The following is a 27,228-nucleotide window of genomic DNA, read 5'->3' as shown; positions in this document are numbered from 1 at the left end:
GAGACTCCCTTTAGGATGTAAGCCTGGGTAGTTGTTTTATGAAGAGTATTTGCTCGTAAGTCACTGAAGATTTTATGATGCGTATCGTCAATAAATTCAGCGTAATAAATGGAGGATTGGCTTTTGCAACACTTGGTGGTGAATAACCTCACATGGACACAGTAATAAGTGGTTGTAATACACGGTCAGTATGTGACGTATGACAAAAGTTCATATTAATGCATTTTGTAACTCTTATTTTTCTTTGTCTTACTTTCATTTGGGACATAAAAAACACTCTAAGTTTTGTAACTACAGCTCCCATAATTTGGGGGGATGTATGTTTCTATGAGTCAGTGAGTCAACTTGAGCCCTGTTGTTTTTAGTCTATATTTGTTTAGGCACTGTTCCATTGTGGGAACTTTTGAGGGCACTATATTGTGTATAAATTACACACTCAGACACTCAAATAAAACGGCAGACAGTAAAGACAATGAGCTATACAGTGAATAGGGAGACAGACACAGCAGGACAGTGGTTGACTCTGATAACAGCTCATTTAAGTTTTTGCAGCTTTTGATATTTCTGTCATTTCCTGTCAGTGCAATACATTGATTTGCTGTACACCAGCTGCCAAAATATTACACTATGAAGACGAGTGTTTTCTTTGTAATGTTAATATGGAAATAGTGTTTCAAACGTTTGTCTCTATAGTGTTGTGTCCCGTGTAATTTGGTGCAATGAGGGACGTCCACCGTTAGGGGGCTATTCTGTCTCTGTTGTGTCTGCCACTGGTAGCTGATAACAACAGGCAATGACGGACAAACATCAACATAACCACATAACAGTCTCTACAACAGTTACTTTCTGTCATCTACGCATACAACATGCCGTTGCTCTGGTGATTAATTGGCTCCTTAATGAGCGCACTGCCAGAGCCTTTTACAGTGTCATTGAAGTGATATAGGTAACATTCGTACAGGTTTGTAACAGTGTCTATCCTCAAACTGTTTGTCCTCAGACACAATATCTGTACAAACTTTCATGGCAATCCATCAAACTGTTGTTAAGATAGTTCGCTTTGGACCAAAGTGGCCCACAGACCAACATCACTGTCTAATAAAAATGATCTCTTAGAGGAACTGACTACAGTAGTCTGTCTTATAAAGCGTATTCAAACGCTCTAAACCTTTACTTTGTTTAATATGCTCAGATGTTATCAGCTGTCTTTAAGCATGTCAGTAAGTAAAGTACATAAGTATAATTATTTCTTTAAATATTCTTTAAACTCTCATGAAAATATTTTACTCTGTATTTCAAAGCCAGGAATCACAGTTATAACATTAAAAGAAGCTCTCTTTATACTTCTGTCCTCTGTGTATCATGACTAAACCACACAGCTCACCAGCTAATAAACCACAATCAGCTTCTAAGACAACTAATATTTCACCCAGAAGTCATAGACACACATCTAAAGCTCAGCTAAGAACATCTCATAGTTATTTCATTATCTATACAATGATTTAAACCAGTTGTTCCTAACGATTGTGGCTAAAAATGAAGCGGTGTCTACTTGCGATCCGTCCTTACAGAGTGCAGATGTCACCAGCCTTCTCACATTGTTTTATTTGACCGCTTTTTAAGTGAACTTATCCAGTAATTAACAAGCAAAAGCACTGATTAGGGAAAAGTCCCAAAAAATAAACAGAACTTTGTGTTTTTTGTGTAGCAGAAACATATTTTGTCTGCTTTACTTGTGACCCCTTTAGATTTATCTTGTGATCCCCCCCAGGGTGGGACCCACTGCTGTAAACAACACTGTTACATCTACACCACAGATGATAAATAACTGTAAAGATATTAAGATAGAGCACTGGGAAACATTTTAAGGTATGTTCAGCTATACATATAGTCACAGCTCTTGAATCCAAACAAGTTTTCATGTCATGATTTTGTATTTTTATCTAATAAATCTTTTTATTAGAAAGTATAAAAAGTGTTTTTTCAGTATTGTCATCTAATAGTGTTTTGTATGCTTTTTTGGGGTTAGAGGAAAGTATTTTGATTAAGATTTGAGTTAGTTACAGTTTGTATGTGCTTTTTTTGTACATATCAGACAAAGAAAAATACTTTTTTGGTTAAAAAAAAAGCATAATTTTCCTTGAGATCGGGCTCACTTCAGTTTTTCACTACTTCTACGATAACTTTTGCTTTGAGAGTCCTGGAATAAAGTATCAGGCGGAGTTGAAACCCACCGCTGTGTGAAGAGACTGTTTGTCTAAATGGGCTTCTTGAAACAAGGCGAAACTCGCCGGCTGGCCTTTGCTTATTTGTGTTGATACTAAGAAGACAAGAGCTCTTGACAGATTTGGTCAATAAATTACTCATTCTCACAGAAGAGCAGCGCACTGTGTTCTCTATTATGAAAAGGGATTCAAATATATTACACTAGCCGCTACCTACCTTACTGTACAAGCTGTTGCTCATGATTTATTCATGATCTTTAAATGAAGCTCAGTGTTTTGCAGTGGCTCTCTGAGATTCATCTGTGATGCACATTCAGCAGAATTTATCGAGCAAAGATATCTAAATGACCTCAGATGACACGCTACATTTGTCAACAAGATTGTGTTTGAAGATGGGAGCTGTAACTTATCGGAGATCCAAAGATGGAAATTAGCATAAATGAAATTGAACATTGAATCAACGTTGAAATGTCTTCTATCTGATAAGGATGTCACCGCAAACCTTTATTTTAAAACTCATTCTCATAATAATTATCCAGTGGTGGAAGAAGTAGTGAGATTTTTAAAGTAAAAGTAGTAATACCACACTATTAAAATAAGTAAAAGTACTCAGGTAGCAGGATATCAGTTTTATATGATATTATTGGATTATTAGAACATTGCTTTACTGTGTAAGAAGTATTTTAATGTTATAGTTGGTTGTGGAGGAGCAACATTTTAAGTACTTCACATCCTGTTGGGTAGTTTATCTACAACAATGCATCATATTTTAAAGGCTGATTATATGTTTTGTATGTAAAATCTAGATCTACAACGTAACTAGTAACTTTAACTGCCAAATAGATGTAGTTGAGTAGAAGTATAAAGAAGCAGAACATGGAAATACTCAAGTAAAGTTCAGTACTTGAGAAAATGAACATAGCTATTTTTCCACCACTGCCATTATTACTTTTACAGAAGCATTTTGTGTCCAAAAAGAAGCTTGATAATAAGAAGCCATAACCTTTTAAAAACCGCAAACATAGCCGTCAGCGTCATGCCTACACATCTGTGCAGTAGCTGCATCTGTCAATAAAGCCTTGAGTTTGTCCACCTTCAAATGCATTGTGAGTAAATGTTGAGGGTTGAGGGAGCGAGCTTTACTGTGTTGGTGAAGATTCAACAATGTACTGCTTTTAATGTGTGATTAACGTGTGATTATTATGTGTTGCTTTTATCACCATTTTATCTTATGTAAAGTGTCTTTGAGTACCATGTAAAGCACTCTATAAATAAAATGTATTAATGTTATTATTATTAGATGAATACACCAGTGTACATGATGTCTCTCTACTGGCATCCTGTCATGCTGTCTCTGATTTTTAAAACTCTTTAGTATTCTTCAGGAGTGATAAAACAAGATTTTAAAGCAAAATTTCAGTGAGAAACATTGTGGTTTATACTCAGTAAGCATTCAACATATATTTTCTGTGCCCAGCTGTTGCACACACACAGTCTGGCTGCATGAGGGGACAATACAGCAGGACGTGGCCGTCTGAGTCAATGAAGTCAATTGGCAGGCAGCATGGCTGAGTTTAGTGCAGCCTCAAGGTCAAGGAAAGGATGGAGATCAGAAGAAGGCTTATAAAGTCTGTTGTGGGACTGTAGCTCACACAATATTACACTATATAATGACTGTGTATCTAAGTATGATATGCCACTGTCTCAGCAACAATCCAACAAAAAGTGACAGATGAGATTCTGGCAGGTGCACTTTATAGAGAGTGTTGTTTTTATTTCATTCAGTCAGTAATGTTAAAGGTTTAGTGCACAATCTCTATTGCATGAGTTACTCGGAGAGGAATAAAGAAACCTAATCACACTGAGAAACACTGCTCTCACCAGCTAATAAACCACACTTACTGTTTGTTTTGCCACATATTTTCAGTGCAGGCTTTGAGGAAATCGTAATAAAAAGTCCTTGATTGTCATTCGGAAGTGTTTATAAATTGGATTATTTCTTTGTCATATGAAGGGGAATACTTTCAGACATCACCTTGCAGGTTACTTTCTGCAGTTACATCACCAGCATTACTTTGAATCATATCTTTAGTGTCTGTCTGGGCACTGGAGTTCAGGTTTCTACCAAATTTGACCCACCAAGCAGAGGAAGACGTTGGGACTTTAACTGTCTGGAAAAGTCAACTTTTCAGGTATTATAGGAAGTAACATAATTTTCTGATGAAAATTCTTGTGAAAAGATATTGAATTTCTGACATAGAAATCAGCAGGAACAAACAGTCCTTCAGTTACAGCCAAAGGTATTCTTCTATCTGACATAAAACAAAACAAAACAAGACCCCCCTCAAAAAAGTGTATAATTGATCCATGTTGTTACACCTAAGACTGAGAAGAAAAAAGATAGACGGCAGCCACTAGCAGCATGTTTTGCTGGAGGTCTCTCTGTGAGATTGTATTTCAGCCTTCATTGATTCTTTCCTCCGACCCTTGTTACATCTCGTTCATCATAAAAACTCCTTATATGGAATTTATCAGCACTGTACAGCCTGCACAACGTCCAGAGGAACTTAATTGCTTTATACGTTATTCTTGACGTGACAGAGACTACGGCTCCCACATTAGAAAACACTGACAGCGTTGGTTATTAACAGTAATCTCACTCTACAGGCGTCAAACATGCTGCATTTAGCTCCTGCTTCACATGTTCTTAGTGTCATGTGTTGTGTAAGGTGCAGTCTTGAGTTTTTAATAGTTTAGAGCTGCACCTGGAAACTGGAAAAACAAGCAAACAAAGGTGTGATATGCTCAATCAAACATGGCACGATACAGGCTAATTCATGCAAATCAGAACAAAAGAGAATTAAAAGTGCGTCCTTGAAATGATCCATCTGTTATTCCCTATTCAGGGCCAGTACTGATGCTGTATGCAATCATCTATTAGAGTTACGGCTTCAATTCAGTTTATGTAAATCTACATTTTCTAAAGGAAATACTGGATGAATACTGTCAAGATTTATTTTAATTCAACACACACAAAACCCGCATAAATAAAGCAAATCGTAAAAGGATTTGTTAATCCCACAGTTCACAACTACAAAACCTGTTTACAAAACACGTTGAAAACACAAGATCGACTTCTGGCTCAAAAGTGTACAACATACAGAAGACATAAATATATTAAACAGATTATGAAGGGGATTTATACACGGGTCTGGAGAGATGTATATGTTGAGATGCAGAGACGTGCGGTAACATGGCCGACAGCAATAAGACGAGGGAGAAAGCAAACTTGTTGGCAACAATTAACATCACAATATTTTTCCCATAATGCAGTTGCTGTCAGATTCATTGCGTGGCTCTAGCGGAAAAGTCAGTCTCTGACTTGGCCAATGTTTTGATTTGGAACTGATTTGTTTGCTATGAGAGCGTCCATGGTTATTAGCTCCTGCCTCTCAGTTTGGCACACTGGAAGTCTAAGGGATAGTTGTTGTTTTGATTTTTGATCAGGAAATCCAGTGACAAATTCAAGGAGTAAAAGAGGAGGTAGTTGATATATGAGGGAAAACATTCTAGCTACTAACTTAACTTAAAACACTTGATATTAACATAACATGAGTGAGAACACCTCTGTGGGTGGAGCGCGGCTGTGTAGAGGCTTTAAACTATGTAGTTGAGGTTGTTAGCCTAGCTGACCTTCCAAATTCAAACCTACAGCTGTTTACCATCATCTTAGTTCAGCATATTAGCTAATTATCACTGAACACCAAGTGCAGCTGAGGCTGATGGGAATGTCATTATTTTTGCAGGTATTTGGTTATAAATCAAAGTTTTGGACAACACTTTTGCCAGATGATGGCGCCTGATGAAACGTTACAATTCTGAGGGCTGTCTGAACCAAATTTTATTGCAATCCATCCAAAAGTTGTTGAGACATTTCACTCAACACCACAAATTACCATTACATATTTAGATTAAATGGTAATCTATATTTTGATTATCTAATCATATTGTATAGCAATTAGCTTTCTTTGCCCTCTGAAGAAATGTGGTTCTTTGGCTCCACCTAGACGAGGTTCACCAATGAAAAAACTGTTGTCTCTCTGTTGTTGTTGTTGTCTGTTCAGTTGATATTGTCTTGTTGTAATGAGATACATGTATAAATAAGTGTTTAAAAAACAGGAACAAAAACTGGACTGTGTGTTCATCAGTGCTGTTGAAGAGTGCGGTACATCTGAGGGTACAGTGCTCTCCAGCCTGAGCACATGAAAAGCACAAGTGCACTTGTTATCAAGAGAGACATCATGCTGATAATTTGATTAGGTCAGTGTTGCGCACAACCAGCACCAGTTCTAGATGAAACTAGTTAGCATAAAGTTTGGACATTGTCTGAAGGCAAAATTCCACATACATGTCCGTCTTTCCCAGTCATTCTTACTACATGTTTTTTTTTGTGTGCACTAAAACGTTGAGTACAATATTTCCAAAAACATTATGTAATGGTGACACACATTATGATGCCATTATGTCCCACTAAGCAGTGTGAAGTACATTAAAGTCTGGTCTCACATACTGTATTTACAACACAGTTACAATACTGATGCAAAAGTGCAACAACTACTACACCACAATTACAACCACAGCAAACAAGAAGAATATCTACAGATCTCAGGGTCAGTAAATGCTATTTTTAAATAACGGGTGGAAATAACGGCAATTTTAAACATTAAAATGAAAGATTTTCACAAATAATTTATCATACACACAGTCTGTCCTAATGAACCCAACAAACTCATCAAACCCTTTATTAAGATATGCTTGAAGTGCTTGCCACCTCTGTTTTGTGGAACCTCTTGGTGGTTTGGCCGTTCACCTCCTCCTGCTCTGTGACCAGCTCGTTGCTCTCGTGGGACGAATCCTTCATCACGCTGTAGTACATCGGCACGTTGTACTCTGCTGCCTTCTCCTTGTGTTGCCAGTTGCACTTGCAGAGCTTTTTGAACGCAAGGCGAAACTTCTGAGACATGAGGTTGTAAATGATGGGGTTGATGGCACTGTTGGTGTAGATGCACATCCGGCAGAGGAGCAGGAACCAGGTGTTGTGGTAAGGCGGGTCGATAAAGGAGTTGACCACCACCAGTGTTCGGTAAGGCATCCAGAGCACGGCGAAGAGGATGACCACCACAGCCAGCATCTTTGTTATCTGTTGATACAGAGGAGCAAGGAAACGAGGAACAAGAGTGACAAGAAGGAGGAAGAGTATAATTATTATTATCTTAACAGGCACGTTTTCATGTCAACGTTGTAGAAGTTGTCTAATAACAACTCTACAACTATGCAAGTGTGTGGCTGTACCTTACGGACTTATGTTATGCTAATGTCAGTATGCTACCATGCTCACGCGATGCTAAGGGCCAGGTTATGCTAGAAAAGAACGAGTTTGTTTACTTCTTCAGTGAGAGAAATGGTTGAGTAAAGAATGAAATGTGAAGCGGGTGTGAATGTCGGATGGTTGTTTTTTTTTGAAAATTATAGATATTGTCGTGCACAGCCCCCAAAGTCTGACGTCAGGAACTGTGGGGGTCTCCAAAGAACATGCTGATGTTTAGGAGGGATATTTACCATGTTCACCATCTTAGTTTAGTGTGTTTGCATGCTAACATTTTCTAGTTAGCACTAAACAGAAAGTAGAGCTGAAGCTGATGGGAATTTCATTAGTTTTGCAGATATTTGGTTATAAATAGTTGTCGAGACATTTCACTCAAAATAACAAATGTGAGCCTCATGGTGGCGCTAGAGGAGTATGTTTGTGCAACATTTAATTGCAAACCTATCAATAGTTATTATCATAAGATTTCAATATTTTTTATTTTTAAATTATTCTCCTTTTCACTCTAAACTGTGTGTCCGTCGAGCCTTTCCAGTACCTGTTTCCTTGCAGAGACCGCACCCTTGTTAGTCTTGTTAGTGCTGTTGGAGTGACCCTGGTGAACCGACCCTCCTCCGGCTCTGTCGTTCAGATGCGAGGGCAGAGGGCTCATGAACAAAATCCTTGCGATGAGCCCGTACAGCACAGTGGCCACAGTGAGGGGGATCACGTAGAACAAAGTGAAGTCCAGGAAATAGATTGGCATGTAGAGGCTCCTGGAGACACGGTAGCCACAAGTGACCACCACTCCGTTGGTGTAGACGGTTTCATCTGTGTCCACTAAGAAGAACCACATAATGCAGTAGAGGGAGGTAAAGACCCAGACTCCAGCTATGATCCTCTTGGCTCTGGAAACGGTGCATATGAATTGTGCTTTTATAGAGTGACAAATAGCAATGTATCGTTCGATGGTGAAGGCTGTGATGGAGCAGGACGACACGTTGATGCCCAGGTACTGAAGATAAGTTATACACAGGCATCCTGTGTATCCGTATATCCAGAAGGCTACGACATCAGAGATATTAGGCAGCCCTGCAGCCAGGAGCACGATGAGGTCTGCGATAGCCAGACTGACAAGGTAACAGTTAGTCGGGGTCACCATGTGTTTAGTGCGCAGCACAACCAGCACCACCATGATGTTCCCAGCAATCCCAACTACACAGATGAGCATTGTCAAAAATATTGTTATGACCTGCTCTTCAAGAGGGTTCATAGGTATTTCTGTCAGATTCACAACCTGAGCAACATCCTGAAAGATGGTTGTGTTGTTCTCCATTATGTTCAAGTCCTGTGGCCACAATTCAGTTGATCTCCAGGGGCACAAAACAAGAATCCTAAGAACAGAAACAGAGAGAGAAAATAGATAGGGACTGTACGAAGATTATTGGGGTGGGGAGGGGGGGGGTTGACTTTTATATTTCCCTTTTTGAAAAAGCAAGACACTCCCCAGCATTATTAAAATTTGCTGGGAAAAAATCTAAAAATTCACTGTACGCTACCTGCTGCTCAGCACCAAACAGCAGACGGATACAATCAGCGACTAGCTGGTGAACATAGTGGAGCATTTAGCAGCTAAAGAACCAGATATTTCCCTCAGGAGTTGGTAGAGACCAAACAGAGCTAAAAGAGAGTGAATATTGGACTTAAATTCGCCAGGTGGCCAGAAACATGACTCCAAATGAATGCTAATGTTGCACAGTAACTGCTGGATGTGCAAATAAGCAACTGTTTGCTACCATATCAACTCAAAAGGTGATAATAAACCAGTGCTGTGTTTGAAATTTGTTTCTGCTGCCCCCAAGTGTCCAAAAAAAAAAAAATAAATAAATAAAAGGCTAGACTTCAATCTTGATATAGGCCAACATTATATGACACATTTAAACCATTTTTTAAACTTTAAGTTATGATGCAGACTAAAGTGAAGGCGGGGAACGACTGCAGGTAGAGATGACATTCAAACACTAACATCCATAAAGATCCATGTGTGTTCTGTGTTTCTCATAACTGACGCTTTGGTCCTATTAGTTAGTTGACTGTGAAGAGGAAAGTTAAGCCCTGTGACAGAATTGTTGTCCTCTGCGAATGATAAAGTGCACCTTAATGACCCACTGCGCCCAGTAAATCTGTCATTTGTAACTGTTTGATCCCTTTTTTTTATTATCTAACAAGGGATGGTTGAAATGTAAATTTGTGGTGAGAAAAGATTTAAAACAAAAAAAAAAACCCATCCCCTGCTCTTCCAGAAAAGTCAGACAACCTTCCCTACAGCAAATCATGTTTTTACAGAGAAATAAAGCAGAAATAAATTGCTAAATTATTCACTGTTGATTCAGGTAAAGAAAATAAAAGTATGGGAGAGTGAATAAATATGTAACAAATATTTTTAAGAAAAGAAAATGGGCAGCTTACCATCATTTGCAGAAGGCAGCGTTGACTCTGGCACGGTTGCAGCGCTCAGATGCATTCAACCAAGAAACACAGATGACTGCTTAGTCCTTCTCTGGTCGTCCACATATGTCTCTCTCTCTCTCTCTCTCTCTCTCTCTCTCTCTCTCTCTCTTGCTCTCCCTTGCCATGTTCCCAGTGCCCCCCTCCCTCTCTTCCACATCACACACCATTACATCCACACTGCAACACACTGCCTTGTACAGCCTCCAACTTAAAAAAATCAATTCCACCTCCAAGCCCAGAATGTCATGTCAACCACTGTGTCCAAACCCTGTAATTATTAAGAACAGAGGAGGTAGCCTGCAATTCAACACATCATCCACTGCAGTGATTGGTCATTGAACTGAAATGGCACTAATTATGAGGTAGACCTTTTTTTTGCCACTAGCAGACATAATTTAGTGAACACTTCAGCTTGCGTGAAAGGGCGAATTAACAGCTTTGGATTCTCTTGGATTCAGGAGTCTCAAGGGACAAACTGTGACAAACATCATAGGTTTGAGATTCTTGCTATTTCCTGTGACGTTGGAGAAAGCTTTCACTGATACTGTTAAAGAAATGAAGTAAAAGAAACTTGAAGTAACATTAAAATATATTTCTCAAAGCAACAGATTCTAACCAACCACTTAGAGCTTGGAAAGCTCTTTAAACCTCTTTCTGTGGACGAGACTGTCAGTATGAATGCTAATGCATGACAGATGCTTGCATTTTCATAGAAGAATAGTTTTCAGTCGCAGAACGTTCAGTCCACCAGCCTTCCTCTAATGAATAGATAACAGCTTCACAGAAGGGAAAATAATCCTGCAGAACAGGTTTTGTCCAGGTAATTGACTGATTGAACCGCTGCATGCTAAGAAGTCTGTCCTCTACTGAGTCTGAGCAAATATTATGATTAGTGTGCTCGTCCTCAGCAATGCACACACTTCCTGCCTGCTGTGCATCCAAAATGTATTCAATCCCACAGACATTTATTTTACGTTCTAGTGGTGAAAGTTTCCAAATGGCACCAAACATACCAGGCTGAAATTTAGGGAAATGTAAATAAAATGATAAGATATCTAGAATATTTCTCATATACCTTCAATGAAGAGCTGGAACAAGCTGATACAGAATATATACAGTATGGTTGTGTCAGATAGTGCAGAATAAGTAAATCTTTCCAACCTTTAAGCTACTAAAAGAGAAATAAAATGGGATGTTGGATGTTCAGAGGTACTTTTTTATTCATGTTTTAACAATAATCAATCTTCCAGTTCACTGAAATTCCAACGAGAATAAGCTCAGAGCTGTCACACCCACATAGTGAGCAACACACTGATGGGAGAATTAATAGTAACAGAAAATACATGAATATGTTTATCATTTCTGGACCAACAACATCATCTTTACACAGGCTGCTGAATTTTGAGACAATCGTGATGTGGACAAAAAGTCAAGATTAAAAATAGACGATAACGAGGTATTCTATATATATTCTGGGACGATGTCTTAAAATAAACTCCCGAAGCCTCATGGGAGATTTAAGCAGGAGCCTGCTGATGAAATGCAAAGGACTTTTTCAGAGAAAGGAAGTGATTTTAGTTTTTGTAAGGGCACACTTGGTTGAAATAGGCTGGTGAATTATTGGATGTGTGCATGAAACAGATTCATTCAATCTATTAAAGTTATCTAGGCCAATAAAATTGTAAGATCCAATCTATCACTGCTCATTTTCTGACAGGAGGCACTTTATTATTCTCTGTCCTCAGCTGTCCAAAGCACCATAGTGGCATCTAGTGGGGCTGAAGGGTAAAAAACACAAGAAATAACATATGTTTATACTGAACCACACAAATGGAAAAACAACGCTGCACACACATTACAGAAATATATACAATTGGTTGTTTGTGACCTTTGTGTGGAAAAAAGAAAACTGTTGCATGGTGAGTTTCACATTGAACAGGTGGGTGGTACATCTATAAAAACCACAATAGCTTCAAGTGTGGGTGCCTGACAGGATGCTGTTGAAAGGTAACACGCTTGTAGACGCTTGACTCATACACAGGATGCTCTATCTTCAGTTTGTGTTTTATTAAAACAGAAACTCAGCCTAAAAACACTGATTGCTGAGACACAAACATGAAAAAGAAAACAAGACTAAGAGTCTTCAGCCATGCTGGCAGCTCTGTGAGGCTGTAGTTAGGCACAGCGGAGCTTTGAGCTAAATGCTAACGTCAGCATGCTAACATGCTCGGAATCTTGACCACGTTCACCATCTTAGTTTAGCGTGTTAGCATGGTGACAAATGCTAATAGATTAAAAGTTAAGATATCACCAAAGTTAGTACAATTCATCCTGGGGGGAACATGAATATTTGTAGAAAACTTCATGGCCGTTCATCCAATATTTCATCAACCTCATGATGCCGCTAGAGGAAATCTTCAGGGGATCACTAAAGTAATTAAGATACATAATGTAAGAACCATGAATCTCTGTGCTAAGTTTTGTGCCAATGCATCAACTAAATGTTGAGATTTCTGAGGACAAGTAAAACCTTTTGAATGCCAGAATGTCATGGCAATCCAATAGTTGAGACATGTCACTAAAAGCCTAAATGTGAACCAAGGTCAATAGGCTGATATCCATCTAATAGTACCTGGAAATATTTCAGTCTGGACCAAAGTGGTGGACTGACAGGCCGACATCAGTAGAGCCTTGCTGACAGCATGGCTAAAAACAGAAAAAATGAGACAAGCACTGTGCAGTGAAAGTTCACCCACGGACAACCTCAACATAAATAGTCTCTTTTTGCTCGTTTTTATTCTGCTTCACTTGTATCTTCGTCAGCAAGTAGGCCATTCTCCTCTCCTCCTCCTCCCTGAAAAAGGATGCAGAGATTTTCCTGCGCAGCCGTCTGGCGTAAACCTCGAGGAACACCAGAGAGTAGCTCATCAGCCAGAGACATCCCAGCAGGAGGGTGACTCCCAGGTTCGGAGCTGAAGTTGTCGCATCACAGAGCGATGGCTCGGGATTGAAGGTCCATTTGTAATCCCTGTGGAAATTTGTGAGCTCGTGTGTGACACAGGATTGTGGGATAATACAAAAAGCAGGAGGGAACCACTGAACCTATCAGGAGATTAAAGAAAAAGAGCAGAGACATGAAAACCCCGAAAGTGAGGAAGCAAATACTGCAGGTACAATAAAATGAGCTGCAGTTCGTGTGCTGTCTTACCTTATATTCAACACTTATGCTGGCAGATGTCGGAGGAAAATCCAGTAACCACGGCACGATCACCTGAACTATATGATACACAACATGATCCAAAGCTACTATTAAAGTTATTGCAATGAAATATAATGTTACCACAACCAGTGCTATGAAACAAGAGGTGCATTCCTGACTTGTTATTTTGCAGCTTGTGGGACATGTTTTATTTTCAGCTGGCCTTTTGTTGCCAGCATGAGTCACCTTTTGCAGGAGCTCTTTGGAGATGTAGCCATTATCAAACTGAACAGATGTCAGATAGGATTTCAAGTAGCGTGCAGATTCAAAGATTACTAAAGCAACAAAAATGGCAGCGAGGATCCGGTTTGACAGCAGTTTGTATTCGTTTAGCAGGTTTCTGGCATGTGAGAAGTTGACCTCTATCTGCCCAATCATCTGAGTGAACCTGCTTTTGACTTCTGACACATCAACATGTGTGAAATGATCTAATTTCCTCAAGTTTGTGACAATGCTCAAGTCTTCCCTCTTCACTTTGATGGTTTCCTCAACAAGGTCTCGCTTTGCTTTGTTCAGAGGCTCAGATGAGTTTAATAAAGTCTTCGTGAAACCCTCAGCGGTGCACTTCAGGATGCGTGCGATCGCCCCTACGTTCACTGCAATATTAGGGACGACGTTGAAAACTAAAATCATGACAGAGGCTGAGATGAGGAGTTTGCGTCCCTGTTTGGTGCAGACAGTGGGCAGAATCATGGTCAGCACACAGCGCAGAGGGTGACACAGGAACGAGACCAGAAACATGGCCACACTGTAGATGCTGGCGGTCTGAATGGACGCGTCATGGTTGTATTTCAGAGTCTTTGACAGCCAGTGATGAAGCAGGCCGCCAGTGATGATGGCGAGTGTGAAACAGAGAGACAGCAGGGTCAGGATGTCTCTGCCAGCAGGTGCAGGTACAGAGTAAACATCCCAGAGATAAAGCAGGACAGACTTTAGAGCCTGTCTGCAAGATCCAGTTCTGTTCCTGAGGAGAAAAAAATTTGCGAAATGCGCTTGTTTTCATTCTTCACCAAGAAGTAGTTATAGCTTGTAACTCTCTGTAAAACCACAAATCTCATATGACTCTTATTGAGAAACCAAATTTTAATTTCCTTAACTCCACAAAATGAAAAACTCAGAAAAAGTTCCGCAAAATGATATTTTTTCACATTCAACTGATTACTGTAAACCACAACAACTGAGTAATTTACCTGAACATTTTCTTAATTCCAGTAATTTTACAGAAAAATACTGCAATTGTCAGTGATGTAGGCCAATAATGGATATATTTAAGAGTAAAGAAACGTATATATAAACCACACACCATTATATAGCCATTACAAGATTAAACTATGTAGATAGATGGGTAGAGAGATCATTTTAATTTGTAACATCCAATCATTGGACCATTGAGGCTCATTAAAACAATAATTAAAAATAAATAACAGTTCTTACCTGACAGGCGTAATAACATTCTCTGTGATGAACTTCATCCTCTCTATGAAATGATGAGTTTAAGGAAAAACAGGGGTGGGAAGTGTGGGAAAAGGGGAACTTCTCTGAACAGTCACTGTCATGTTGGTGTTTGTGGGTCGCCTACAAGTTCCCACATGGGAAATGAAAAGACAGCTGTTCTCTATGTAAACCGTGCATGACACAAAATCATATGGAGATGGATGATGAAATCACACACACACGCACTCACACAATGTGACACTGGTCACATTAACTAACCCTAGTACAGTTTCAGAATGACATAAGTTTTGGGAATTGAATGTAATTTGTAGTATTTGTTTCACTCAACCTACCTGCACACTTCATTAAAAAAAATTCATATGAATTAATGTTGAGATTAAATGAAAAATTCCCTTTTAACCCTTTTACTTCACATCCCCGGTCATATTGTGTACCTATTTCATGTATAATAATAAATAATATATATAATATATACCAAACAAATTACCAAAAATCTATTTCTTTGTATTCTTATATCAAAATCCAGGTTTCAGTTGAACATGCTGTTGCTAGGGGCAACCGCTCCTGGCGCAGTTCTATAGCACTTTAACTGACGTTGTTACATCCACCATTTTGTCAGATCAATGACTAAGCAAATATTGACAGGCCTCTTTTATCTACTCTCCAAACAGCCTTATTGGAACATTATCTGTAGGTGCTATTTTGTGATTGTTGATTTGTTATTTAGTACTTCTAAGGCTTACTGCCTAAGTGCTAATCAAGCTAGCCACTAGCTGTGTGCTAATGTGTTGCTAATATAGCATTCTAAGTAACTGTTGAATTACTGTTGGGCTAACTGTTGTGTATTGTACTCTTTTTACTTTTACTTTTGTGGACTCTATGTTCATTTACCAGATGAATTACTGTGTTGTACATCCTACAGGGACTTAATGTTGGTCTTCAACTGGTGGTATTTTGTTTCTTCCAAATGACAATGATTCTGATTTGACAGTTAACAGCTACACTATACTTTTGTGAATTTGGTTTTCTTGTTGCTGTTCCAATTCGTTTCACAATGTCTTCGGCCTCTTTTATTGTAATCACTATAATTGGATTCGTTGTCCAACGCTGTTTTCACAGTTACACAATTGCTTCCCGTAAAAGTTTCAAAGGCAATCCGCTCTCTTCAACCTTTATTAAAAGTGTGTTTAGCTCACTGCATAGCAGGGCACGTACACAGAGCCTCACAGGACACTATATATTTCTTTTACACTCTCTCCACAACACACACAAACACCAACAATAAGAAATCTTTAGTGTCACTGGAGAGAAGTGGGATTTATTGTAAAATTATAGTTCCATTTATGATCAACACAAAAAAAATTATATTTCTTTCATTATGAGTAACAACTGAATATTTGTCTGTTTGTCTTTGGATCTTGAAAAAGCAAAGATATAAATCATCTTTGGTTCCAATCTGTGTTGCCAAAGGTTGTTGTGTTGTGCAGATGATTGGGTACATCCTGTCCTGGTCTGTGGGTTTTGGTATTTTATAGTTTTGCGACAGACACGACAGGACCTTTTGCACCAACCCTGCTGACACTCAGTAACCACCACAGCCTTGCACAAGTTAACCATTATTGTTGGGCCCCGTGACTTCAGACAGTTTACTACACCAAACAAACATTGCAAGGAATTTACAACTGCGTGCTCTCTCTTGATCTGTTTGCATGTGCAGAGGCCAAAATGTGTTAAAAATATGTGCTAAACCTGCAGCAATACAGATACAGCTAATCAAAACCTGAGGTTTGAGGTTTACATTTTGTTGTTGGTTTCTATTAAAAACTAAAACACAATTTAGCTGTTGCAAATACTCTGATAACATGGTCCTCCTTTTAACAAATTACCTGCTATGTGCGTCATTACAGGCAAATACAGAGACCATATGCGACTAAATTATCATAATACAAACTCAAATTTATTTGTAACAACAGTGAATTTACATTCATTTACATTTTTCATTTGTCAGGATTCATACTCTAATGTAGAAAAGATTTAAAATATTGTTTATGTGCTATGGCTTTGGCAACCAAACATACACCATTTAATACAGAAACAAGTAACACGATCTCTTAGTGATTTTAACCAAAAATATATATTTTAAAAGAATTATTCACAGAGGTCTCTCTCATTCTTCCAGCAGAGGTCAGGCTAGTAGCATCAATACATTCAGCACACTCTGCAGTTTTACTGGAGTTTCAAAAAATATAAAAAAAACTCTTCAGAGCTTCTGAGGTGAGGTGTCAGAGGTGAGAGGCACAGGTGTCCCAAAACTAACAGACTGCATGAAATCTTGACCTTTGAATGCCTAAAAAGACACTTGAGTGGAATAAACGTATTCAATTCATCATAACAGGTAACAGCTGAAGCTCCCAGAACGTTCTGACATTTCAGTGAAAGGGTAGACATCTACAGACTGACGTTTGTCCCAGTTTAGTGTTAAATCTTTATACAATCTTCTGATACTTCCTCGACACTCATGAGATTGGGTGAGCGATCACAGCGTAGCATTGAGTGACTGGACAGATGAGAAGTGCATGTCAGTAATGACAGCAGACTTGTTGATGGGGTGAGCCCATTCTGGATACGTGTTCAAGTTAAACATGGCAACGCCCCACGTGTTCATGGCCAGAGAGACCGAGAGGACACCCAGGATGTTCATGACAAAGCCAGTTTTCACCTGAGGAAACGGGGCAGAACACATGAGAAGTGATGGAAGGTATCGATATGTTTTAGCATCAAGTGCTCATGTGAGGATCTTACCATGTCTTTGACCAGGAGATGTCCTGATGCGAAGGCGATGGAGTTGGGTGGCGTGGACACTGGCAGCATGAAGGCATATGAGCATCCTACTGTTGCAGGTATCATGAAATATAGAGGGTTCACTGAGACATGAATAGCCTATAGAGACAAAGACAAAACAAAGACCAGCACATTTTTAGAACTGGATGTAAATAATTCCCATAAACTCTGTGCTGGACATTTTTATTCTACAGTTTTCCACCGTCATTGCAAACTTATTTCATATGGGCATGCATTGTTTAAACACACAAAACTTGACCCGCATGAAGAATCATAAAGAAACTGCCGTGTTTGTGATGTTACTTTTTGTTGTCAAATAGGCTCTAGCCATGCCAGCTGCTCTGTGTGGCTTTTCTGAGGCACAGCGGTGCTTTGAGCGAAATGCTAAGGTCAGCTCAATAACACAATAACAATGCTAGAAGGTTCTCCAAGTCGGACCAGAATATCCACGTCCGCACGGCCAAGTATTACAGAGGTAAGCTCTTTGTAAAGTGGTGTTAAACGGTTAAACTCCTGCTTCTTAAATGTGACATATTTAGACTTTCAGAATAACATGGGCTTGACTGTCCGTCTCGAAAACTGTCTTATTAGCATCCATTCTGTATGCTCCCTGCGGGGCTCCCCTGTACAGTCATCTTATCAAACGTATTAGTTAAACTGTTGTGATTGGCCCGACTGGCTGGAAATCTGTCCGAATGGGAGCGGGGACCAGACGGATCTGCCAGAGCAAATAAAACAATGTGATCATCTCAAAACCTGGGCAGATACCACACCACAAGTATGAGCATGGCTACATATCACTAAAAATGTTTTTTGTAAAATGGGTGAACTGACCCTTTAATCGAACTTCTGGGTGGTTGTATGTTTTTAGTATAAATGAGACCTCAGGACACAGTCACTAAACCTCCTATACATCCTGTAAACGATTCTCTGAGTTTGCAGTATAGGCGCTATTACAAAGTACAAAAGCCCAAGATAATGATTACTGACACCAGCAGTTAATGTCCAACAGGCTACAAATGTGAGAACATCTATTGCAAGAGTTTAACAAGTCCACTAAGCCTTTGGCTAACATAAAGGACGAGGTCAGCAACTAATGCTGCTCCCTGTCCAGTTCATGAGTTTCCACCACATCTTCATCAGCTGCACTGTATATGGATATGAAACCTTTGGTGTACTGTAAGGCTTGCAAAGTTCATTACAGCTATATTGTCATTTCATAATACACTTTAATTAGCAATATTTAACACAATACATATATTTGAAAATTCCTCCTTTCTTAAAATATGCAACCGTGGAAACAGGAAGTTTCTTGCTTAACTTCAGAGGACTTTGAACCTCTGTGTGAAACATTATAAGTCTTACAGTGTAGGTTTGGTCATTTCGTCAACAGGAACAAGCTAAAAAACCTATATATCTTTAAGTCGATGACCAGTCTTACCAGTTCAGCAATGACGGGTAAAAATATAATAATTGTGGCAGTGTTGCTGGCGAATTCAGTGAAACAGGCCAGGAAAGCAGTGATCAACATCACAGCTGCAGCGGGAGGGACCTCGGCCAAAGGCTGGAGGTGGCCTCCGATCCAGGAGGCGAGCCCAGACTCCTGCCAAACACCACAAGATCGGGGTTAAGGGTCAAAGATCAGATCACAACATAATAAAGCAAAGTGGAGAACAGAACCAAACAGAGCAGAGTAGCACAGAGTGAACAGGAGAGAGGAGAGATACATTCATTACGCAGACTTAAGACATGTAAACTTTTACAATATAGAGTCACTAATCCTGCATTCAGCTGGAAGGACAGAGCCAGGCTAGCTGTACCCCTGTTTCCAGTCTTTATGCTAAGCTAAGTTAATCGGCTGCTGACTGTAGGTTCATCTTTATCATGCAGGCATGAGATTGGGATCTATCCTCTCATCTAACTTTCAGCAAGAAAGAAAGACAAATAAGTGTATATTCCACAGTGTCAAAGTAATTCTCTAAGAAACATCAGAGATCATAAAAACTCAACCTTGCTTCATTACGCCAGGTTATAGCTGTAATTACAGAGCAGGGTTTGTACCAACATGCTTACCTCACAAGCTTTAGCCATAGCAAAGCCGCCTCCGAGCAACAGGATGATATTCCAGGGAACAGAGTCCTGGGCTTTCTTCCATGATAAGAGAGGGACATAAGGAGTGTTTGAAGCTGAGGAAAAATATGGAGGGAAACACTCAATAAAGAACTTCAATTCAAGATTTGTATATTATATGTAATAGAATATGATTTATTAATCTTATATTTATGATATTTAGGATATGTCATGTTCTACAACATGAGATTAATGTAGTTCAATTAAACCTGTAAATTAGTACTTCAAAACTGCACTTAAGCATGAAGTTGTATTTTCTTCTATTCTAAAATTTGACCTACATTGAGAGGGACAAAGGAACCCCGTGATTTTTCCGTGTCCAGTGGTTTATTTGACCAGCTGAACATAATATACACAATCGCACAGACACGTGTCTTCAACACACACAAAACACGTGCGTACAGTTTGTGCGCATGCTTACACAAACACAAACTTACACACTTACACAAAGAAAACCCCAAAGTGTGACAACATAGTTTTGAGAGATTATTCTAATCACAGAAACAGAGAAACTGTAGTTTCAGCTCCAGACGGGAAATTTACTCAGACTCTCTAATCTACATTATTAACATTCCTCAGCTTATTTTCAGCTTTTTGCAATAGCTGTGCTAGAGACACATACTGAATGTCTTTGAATCTTTCACAAATATTTGATCATCAATATTGACTACTGACTTGTCCTGATGAAACCCCACAAGCTGCTAACTGGTTGCTTCCATTTGTTATGTCTATTTGATGGATGAAATGCTCACTTTCTTCCTTTTTACGGCACAAATCTAATCAAACTTAAAATATAACTAGACCATAATCATAACTTAAATTGTATCATTAAAATAATAGATTAGATTAGATCATCAGAGTACTATGTCTAGTAAATTAAACGTTAATTGGCGTGCTGTTTAAGAGCTCACTGACCTTGAGGGTCGAACCACCAGCTCAGAGAAGGTTTCTGCGAGGGGAAGAAGAACAATATAGACACAATGATCACACCAGTGACTGCGTCTGAGACGTACCTGCAGGACAACAAGAGGAGGGAATAATTAAGAGATAGAGATGTAGGACATGTAGAATCTGTGTTCATTTCCAAACAGGAAGAGGCATCACAGCAACCAAACTACCTTATGTTTTCATCAAGTGTGCCTTTCTTACCCTTTTTTGAAAAACACAGACCAGCCAGTGACAAATTTGGGATCTCTTGTGAACAGGAGGACAGCAAACAGTACAAAGAAGAAAAAGATCGCTCCCTCTGCAAATCTGAAATTGAGCATATAAAGGAAAAGTCAGTAAAAGGCTCTGTGATAAAAACGCACTCCTTCACTCTGTATTGCACGAGATTTGAAGACATACACGAGTCCTCACTTTATGGACCCTAGTTTTCTGTAATCATCCTCTATTAGAGCCTTTGCTCTGGCCTCTGCCTGGGCTCTTCTGTCGTATGTCTTGAAGCACAATCTGAATAACATAAAAACACACCTTGTGATATATTTCAAGAAAAGGAAATGAGAGATGAACAGTACTCCATATTTACAAAGAGATTTTATTGTACAAATATAATATTAACATGATTGTATAGGCAAATGTCTGACACCACATTACCGTGTATTCAATCCCCCGTAGAGAAAAGCAATCCAAATCCATCCCAAAAACAGGAAGAGAAGCATGAGCGGGAAAGCGAACGCAAACCAAGAGCCAAAATTGATGAGGTCGCAGTCTGGAAAGTAGCTGTAGAGCAAAAAAATTGTCGTCAAACTGCTGGAAAAGGATTGTTTTTATGATGCAAAGTTTTCACTATTGCACAAAATAAAAAGTTACCTTTTCAGCTGTCCAATCAGGATGAGGTTGGGTGCGGTGCCTGTCAGCGTGGCGGTCCCTCCAATACTGGCTGCATAAGGAATACAGATCAAGAATCCTTTCCACACCTTCATCTGATACTGCGACTCCGATCGGATCTCCTCAGATGTCCTCATGTCACTCTGCTCCATCCCATCCGTCCTTTTGAGGTTTTAAGAGACATTATTACCTTAAATGGACAGTGGATAAGTACATGAACTCCACCAGAGTTTACATCAAAAGAGTTTAACATGAGATTGTGTTCACCGGAAAATGGGAAATATACTTCATAATATACTGCATCAGATGAGAAGATTGATACCACTCTCATGTCTGTACAGTAAACATGAAGTTAGCAGCCAGTTAGCTTAGCTTAGCACAAAGACTGAGAACAGGGGAAATAGCTTGCCTGGCTCTGTCCAACGAAATGCACCTACCAGCAAAGCTCACTAGTTAACACGTTATATCTTGTTTGTTAAATCCGTACAAAAAACAAAGTGTAAAAACGTCAAGTTGTAGTTTTACGGGAGGTTATGCGCCATATTATGCGACTATTTCTTGGATTTTGTTACCTTCGGACAGAGTTGAGATGTTTCCAGCCTTTGTGCTAAGCTAACGGTCTCCTGGCTGTAGCTTCATATTTACCATACAGACATGAGAGTGGTATTGATCTTCTCATCTAACTGTTGGAAAGAAAGCAAATAAGCATATTTCTCAAAATGTTGGTGTTGTTCTTATAAGCAATACCATCAAAACACTATTTAAGTTACATGTTGATGGAAGTAGAGGTTTGTCCTAAATGATCTCAGTGTTTTTCTTACCCATCTATTGACAGTATTTGTTTTTCCGAGGGTACTGAGGGCAGTGAATGCAGCTTTACAGTAGACTGACCTGAAAGAAAGTGAATCAAAGAGTTTGTGTCACTTTCACATGCACATGAGGGTGGTGGTGGTGGTGGGGGGGTCTACTTTTGATATATTTAATATATGACTTAAAGTCCATCCAGCATCATTAATCACTTACCTCTTAAATATTGACTAACTTTGTATCTGAGGACTCTGTGTATTGGAAAAACTGTACAAAGTTCACACCTTAGATTACATATTAAAGGCTCACACAGACAAGGTTAAAACAATACAACTTACATCTTCGCTGTCTGTGTACACATTTTCTTAAGGTGTGGACACTTTCTGACATAGAGGGTTTTTTTTCCATTTGGGGTCAGCGGAAAAAACTGTACACGCAGCATCGACATATAATCACTTTATAAAGTAGATATGGCTAATTGTCTAGTCGTGTTTCTGGCCACCTGATGAATTCCAATATTTCCTCTCTTTTAGCTCTGTTTTTGGTCTCCACCTTTTCCTGAGCAAAATAACTGGCTCTTTAACATCTAAATCCTCCACTATGTTCGCCAGCTAGTCTTTAACTTTGTCTGTCTGTCTGTTTGGTGCTGAGAAGGTGTTCAGGAGGTTAATCTGAGCTTTTTTGCTGAATACAGCTGCCCACTGCCAAAAGGTGAAAACCACAACAAGGGGCGGTGAGAGTGAACCAAAACAGTAAAGTTGCGAGCCGTAAAACCAAAACAATGAGCTGAAAGATGCTAAAATGCTCTGCAGCACTGAGGGAGTTGTCTGTGGGTTCATCACTACACCTTTCACATTATATATAGTAATTTCATTCATTGTTTAGAGCAGCTTGAAGTAATTTCACTGTGGAAGAGGTCATACTCCATCTCACGGATACAACATACAACGCACCATTTATTATATCACCCTCAGGATCTTCTGTGGTCTTGCACTTCTCTTTCAGGGTCTCCAGGTCTCCAAATAGACTCTCCAGGATGGCATTAGCAATAGGGAGCATCATGGCTGTGGTGGCGGTGTTACTGAGCCACATGGACAGGAAGGACGACGTCATCATCATTCCCATTATGAGCCTAGGAAAATAATTCAATCCACAATCTCAAATGAGAAACGTTAATTGCTGACTTGGAAGCTGTTAGAATAAGGAGCGCTCTCACTTACAGGTTAAGGTTGATGATATCCTATATATTTTTTTGTCATTAAATCCCATGAAAAGTCCAAAACCAACAATCTGTTTCTCAACATTTTCCGACTTCCTGTCCCTGTCTGTGGCTCTCAGACCCAACCACACGAAGACTGAAGATGTAAATCTTGGGGCACAAATATACACATTTCTTTTTTTTAAAAAGGATAAACAATTTTTTAGCAAATGCTACTCAAACTGGAGTAAACAGTGTATTTGTTGGGGACTATTTTCAGCTGCGGATTAATACACATTGGGTTCTCTTGAGTGTATTGTCAGCAGCAGGGCGGTGTGTGTGGGATTAAGTCAAAATAAATGTCAGTTTTCATCATAATAAAAGAACATGTTGCCAAGTGAAGTGTTTTTAATAGTTTTTTTTTGACAACAAAGGAGGTCTATGGCACACAGGAATAAGACATATCAGGCTTTGGCTACACAGACAATACCTGTTAGTAGGATCAATTCTTTGTATGTTTTAAAATTTTTTGATTTGTTGAAAATAGGAAAAATATATAATATCACCAGACTTATCCTTTAAGTGGGTTCCTTGTCAGGTTTTCTCACCATGCTGGTTTTACCCCGACAATAGTCAGAACCTTCAGGGCTATTCTGCGATGCAGGCCCCACTCCTCGATGGACGAGGCCATCACCAGGCCGCTGAGGAAGAGAAAATTTGTTTCGAGGAAGTACTGAGGGCAGACTTTCTTGGATGGAAGAATTCCCAGTATTGGGAAGAGGCAGACTGGAAGCATTGCAGTCACGGCCAGAGGAAGCGCCTCTGTGCACCAAAACATCGCCATCAGCACCACCACGTAAAGACATTTTCCCTCCTAAAAGATATGCAACATGTGGTTGTTCATATTCAGCCAACTTCAAAAACAAGAAAAAGATGTTCCAGGGATAAATCAAATACTTCATTGTGTTTTACAGGTTTCACAACTGCAAATTATTACTTTGATGGCTGGAACTAGGGCTGCAACTAACAATGATTTACGTTAGGGTTAGGGTTATATATTTTCCATTAATTGATTAATCGTTTAGCCCATGAAATGTGTCTTGTTTTGTTCAACCAAAAGTCCAAAACTCTTATACATTCAGCTTATAATAAAAAAGAATGACTATGACAGAAACAATTAATCGATTATCTAAATAGTTGCTGATTATTTTTCTGTCAATCGTCTAATCGATTAACTGACTTATTGTTTCAGCTCTAATTGAGACATTTCTTAAAGTTGCTTGATCTAATGGTACAATGTAATCAAGCAATGAACATTTGAATTTGATTTGTTTCGCAAATCTTGGAAAACTAATGCTGATTAGTAAGTATTTCTCGTGATTAATGAAAATGAATACTGTCATGATTGAACAAATTAGTCTGATTTTAGACTCTTTTCATACATTCATAACAGGCAGGACAGTCGTGTCTATCCTCTGTGTGATGAATTAACTTGATTCATTCTTCATTCATAAAAAATCCTGGAAAGATGCACACGTGAAATGAAATAGTGTAAAATCACTCACCTTTTCCGGCAGAGTAAAAAGTAAAGGCAGAAACACGAGTGGAACGAGCAGGAGAACCAGCTGTTTGTGGACGCTCCACAGCTTCTTGGACACAACAGATATTTTCATCTCCAGAGTGAAGTTTCGCTCCGTTCAGGGAAAAGGAGCTCCAGAGTGGCTGAGAGGAATCAGTTAGGCAGCGCTTTGAAGCGTCTGGCTGAGCACAGAAAAGATTAACTACAGGCCTTGGTACAGTTTAACTCCTCGTAGGGTGGTGGCAAATAGTTAAGAGGAACAGTCAGTTGTCTGTCAGGTTACTCACCAGTAGGCCTCTCCCACATAGACAAGAGGAGCGATGCATCTTTAGAGAGGTGGGAATGGCATATGTGCAGCTCGCACATTTATACATGTTTAATGGTTCCATTTGCACTTTCGGCTATCCGCAGGTCTTTGTTCATTAAAGTGAACTGAAAGGACAATTTTCTAATTACACCTCTTTTTATTGACTGTGTAAGTGTAAGCGTGTAAAGCCCGAGAAATAAAACACGTCGCAAAACATGAAACGTTTTTTTAAAAGATGAATAAGTGAAATCATTTACTATGGCTCATATAACAAGACTAAAGTCTACAGCTTTGCTAGTATTCTCACAGTGACAATGCTAACATAACAGGTAATGTTTGCCATGTTCACCACCTTAGTTTAGCTTGTTAGCATGCTAACATTTGCTAACTAGCATCAAACACAAAGTACAGCTGATGGGAGTGTTTTGCAGGTATGTGGTCATAAACTAAAGTCACAATTTTGACCTGATGATGGCGCTAGATGAAAAGCTACGGAGTCACCAAAGTTATTTCTGTGGTGACCATGAATGTCTGTCCCAAATTTGGGGCTAATCCACCTGGTAAATGTTGGGATAATTCCATGTCAATCCATCCAATAGTTGTTGCTTTCTTGCATTTAAACACAAGAAAGTACTTCCTATACACTTCAATCTGGATGCAGCCTTTGGCCAGAAGTTACCTGTTAAAGTGCTTAAATGTGGCTTTGCTGAATCATTATCATCCACAACACCCTGGATTTACCTGACTGTGTTTCCGATGAAAACACCTAATAAATGTCAGAAAAAACACAGTGATATAATTATCTTTATTTATCACAAAGTTTCATACATACAGTACATGCATACTTTGTGACTAGTTCTTAAGAATATGGAAATTAAATTGAAATGTCAAAAATGCTTTTTGATGATACAATTGAATGTATAAAACATTTTCTAAATAATATCTCAAATTCAATCACATGTAAATAGTTTCCATAAAAGAGACATAAAGAGAGAGAGAGAGGTCATCCTGGAAACCTCCAGAGCTTCTATTTATCATTTAAAACGGATGCACTTTCAGGAATCCCACCACAGGATACAAATGAAAGCCACAGATGACTTCCACTGTGCATGCAAAAGATGCATTGTTTTGAGCTGAGGATTTAGCCTTTGAAGGCCTTTGAGTCCTCTGTACATTAACACCCTAATGACCAAACAAACAACAGTGCTGGTAAAAGGATTAAAGGCTCTAAAGTGACTGAGACATTATTAACTGTCTAGCCTTTGCTTCTTATCTTTGGGGTCAAAACACCAACGTTTAAAAATTCCTGCAGACACTAGGAATCAATATTTTAGTTGCATGCATGATGATTGTGATGCCTCATGATGCACTACAGAAAATGTAAGATTTGAGCAAGTTAATGCGTTTGTTCTTTGGTAGCTCATAAAACAACAGGATTATGAGCTTTAAACAAGGCATTGCTTTCAGGAGGAAAAGGAGGAGATTCTCGTGAGAAGGTATTTAAAGTTTAACAGATGTAAAGAGATGCTTATAGAAGTCCATCACCTTGGAAACGATCACAGAGAGCATCCATAGATGCTTCCTGACTTATCCTCAATGCAGGCTTGGCTTTCCTTCACCCTAAAGTGTCTTCATCAGGTGCTCCACCTGACTCTGAATTAAAGGAGCCAGTACCTTTGTAATAGCTGTAAAAGTTTCTAATTATTCCACAGTGGAATCAT

General features: G+C 39.1%; 3 protein-coding genes across 3 annotated transcripts; all 3 read right to left on the bottom strand.

The window, feature by feature from the left end:
- Positions 1-7,029: 7,029 nt before the first annotated feature.
- On the bottom strand, positions 7,030-8,926 carry LOC139288959 (thyrotropin-releasing hormone receptor-like). Its single transcript, XM_070910430.1, has 2 exons — positions 8,150-8,926; positions 7,030-7,425 (listed from the first exon to the last, which is right to left on the bottom strand). Exons 1-2 carry the CDS (start codon positions 8,924-8,926, stop codon positions 7,030-7,032), a joined length of 1,173 nt encoding a protein of 390 aa, XP_070766531.1.
- Positions 8,927-12,849: 3,923 nt separating this feature from the next.
- Positions 12,850-14,832, bottom strand: ocstamp (osteoclast stimulatory transmembrane protein). The gene is made up of 3 exons (XM_070909878.1): positions 14,795-14,832; positions 13,310-14,324; positions 12,850-13,203 (listed from the first exon to the last, which is right to left on the bottom strand). The coding sequence occupies exons 1-3, from the start codon at positions 14,830-14,832 to the stop codon at positions 12,850-12,852; spliced, it is 1,407 nt and encodes a 468-aa protein (XP_070765979.1).
- Positions 14,833-17,351: 2,519 nt separating this feature from the next.
- Positions 17,352-25,294, bottom strand: slc13a3 (solute carrier family 13 member 3). Its single transcript, XM_070910238.1, has 13 exons — positions 25,187-25,294; positions 24,230-24,495; positions 23,377-23,555; positions 22,438-22,507; positions 21,599-21,778; positions 21,383-21,508; positions 21,146-21,238; positions 20,936-21,040; positions 20,702-20,799; positions 19,730-19,842; positions 19,098-19,259; positions 17,618-17,755; positions 17,352-17,534 (listed from the first exon to the last, which is right to left on the bottom strand). Exons 1-13 carry the CDS (start codon positions 25,292-25,294, stop codon positions 17,352-17,354), a joined length of 1,821 nt encoding a protein of 606 aa, XP_070766339.1.
- Between the last annotated feature and the right edge of the window lie 1,934 nt (positions 25,295-27,228).

The sequence above is a fragment of the Enoplosus armatus genome, chromosome 8 (genome assembly GCF_043641665.1).
Source record: "Enoplosus armatus isolate fEnoArm2 chromosome 8, fEnoArm2.hap1, whole genome shotgun sequence".
NCBI classification, from domain to species: domain Eukaryota; kingdom Metazoa; phylum Chordata; class Actinopteri; order Centrarchiformes; family Enoplosidae; genus Enoplosus; species Enoplosus armatus.
The sequence above is the reverse complement of the archived record's forward strand: the minus strand, read 5'-3'. Positions and strand labels throughout refer to the sequence as shown.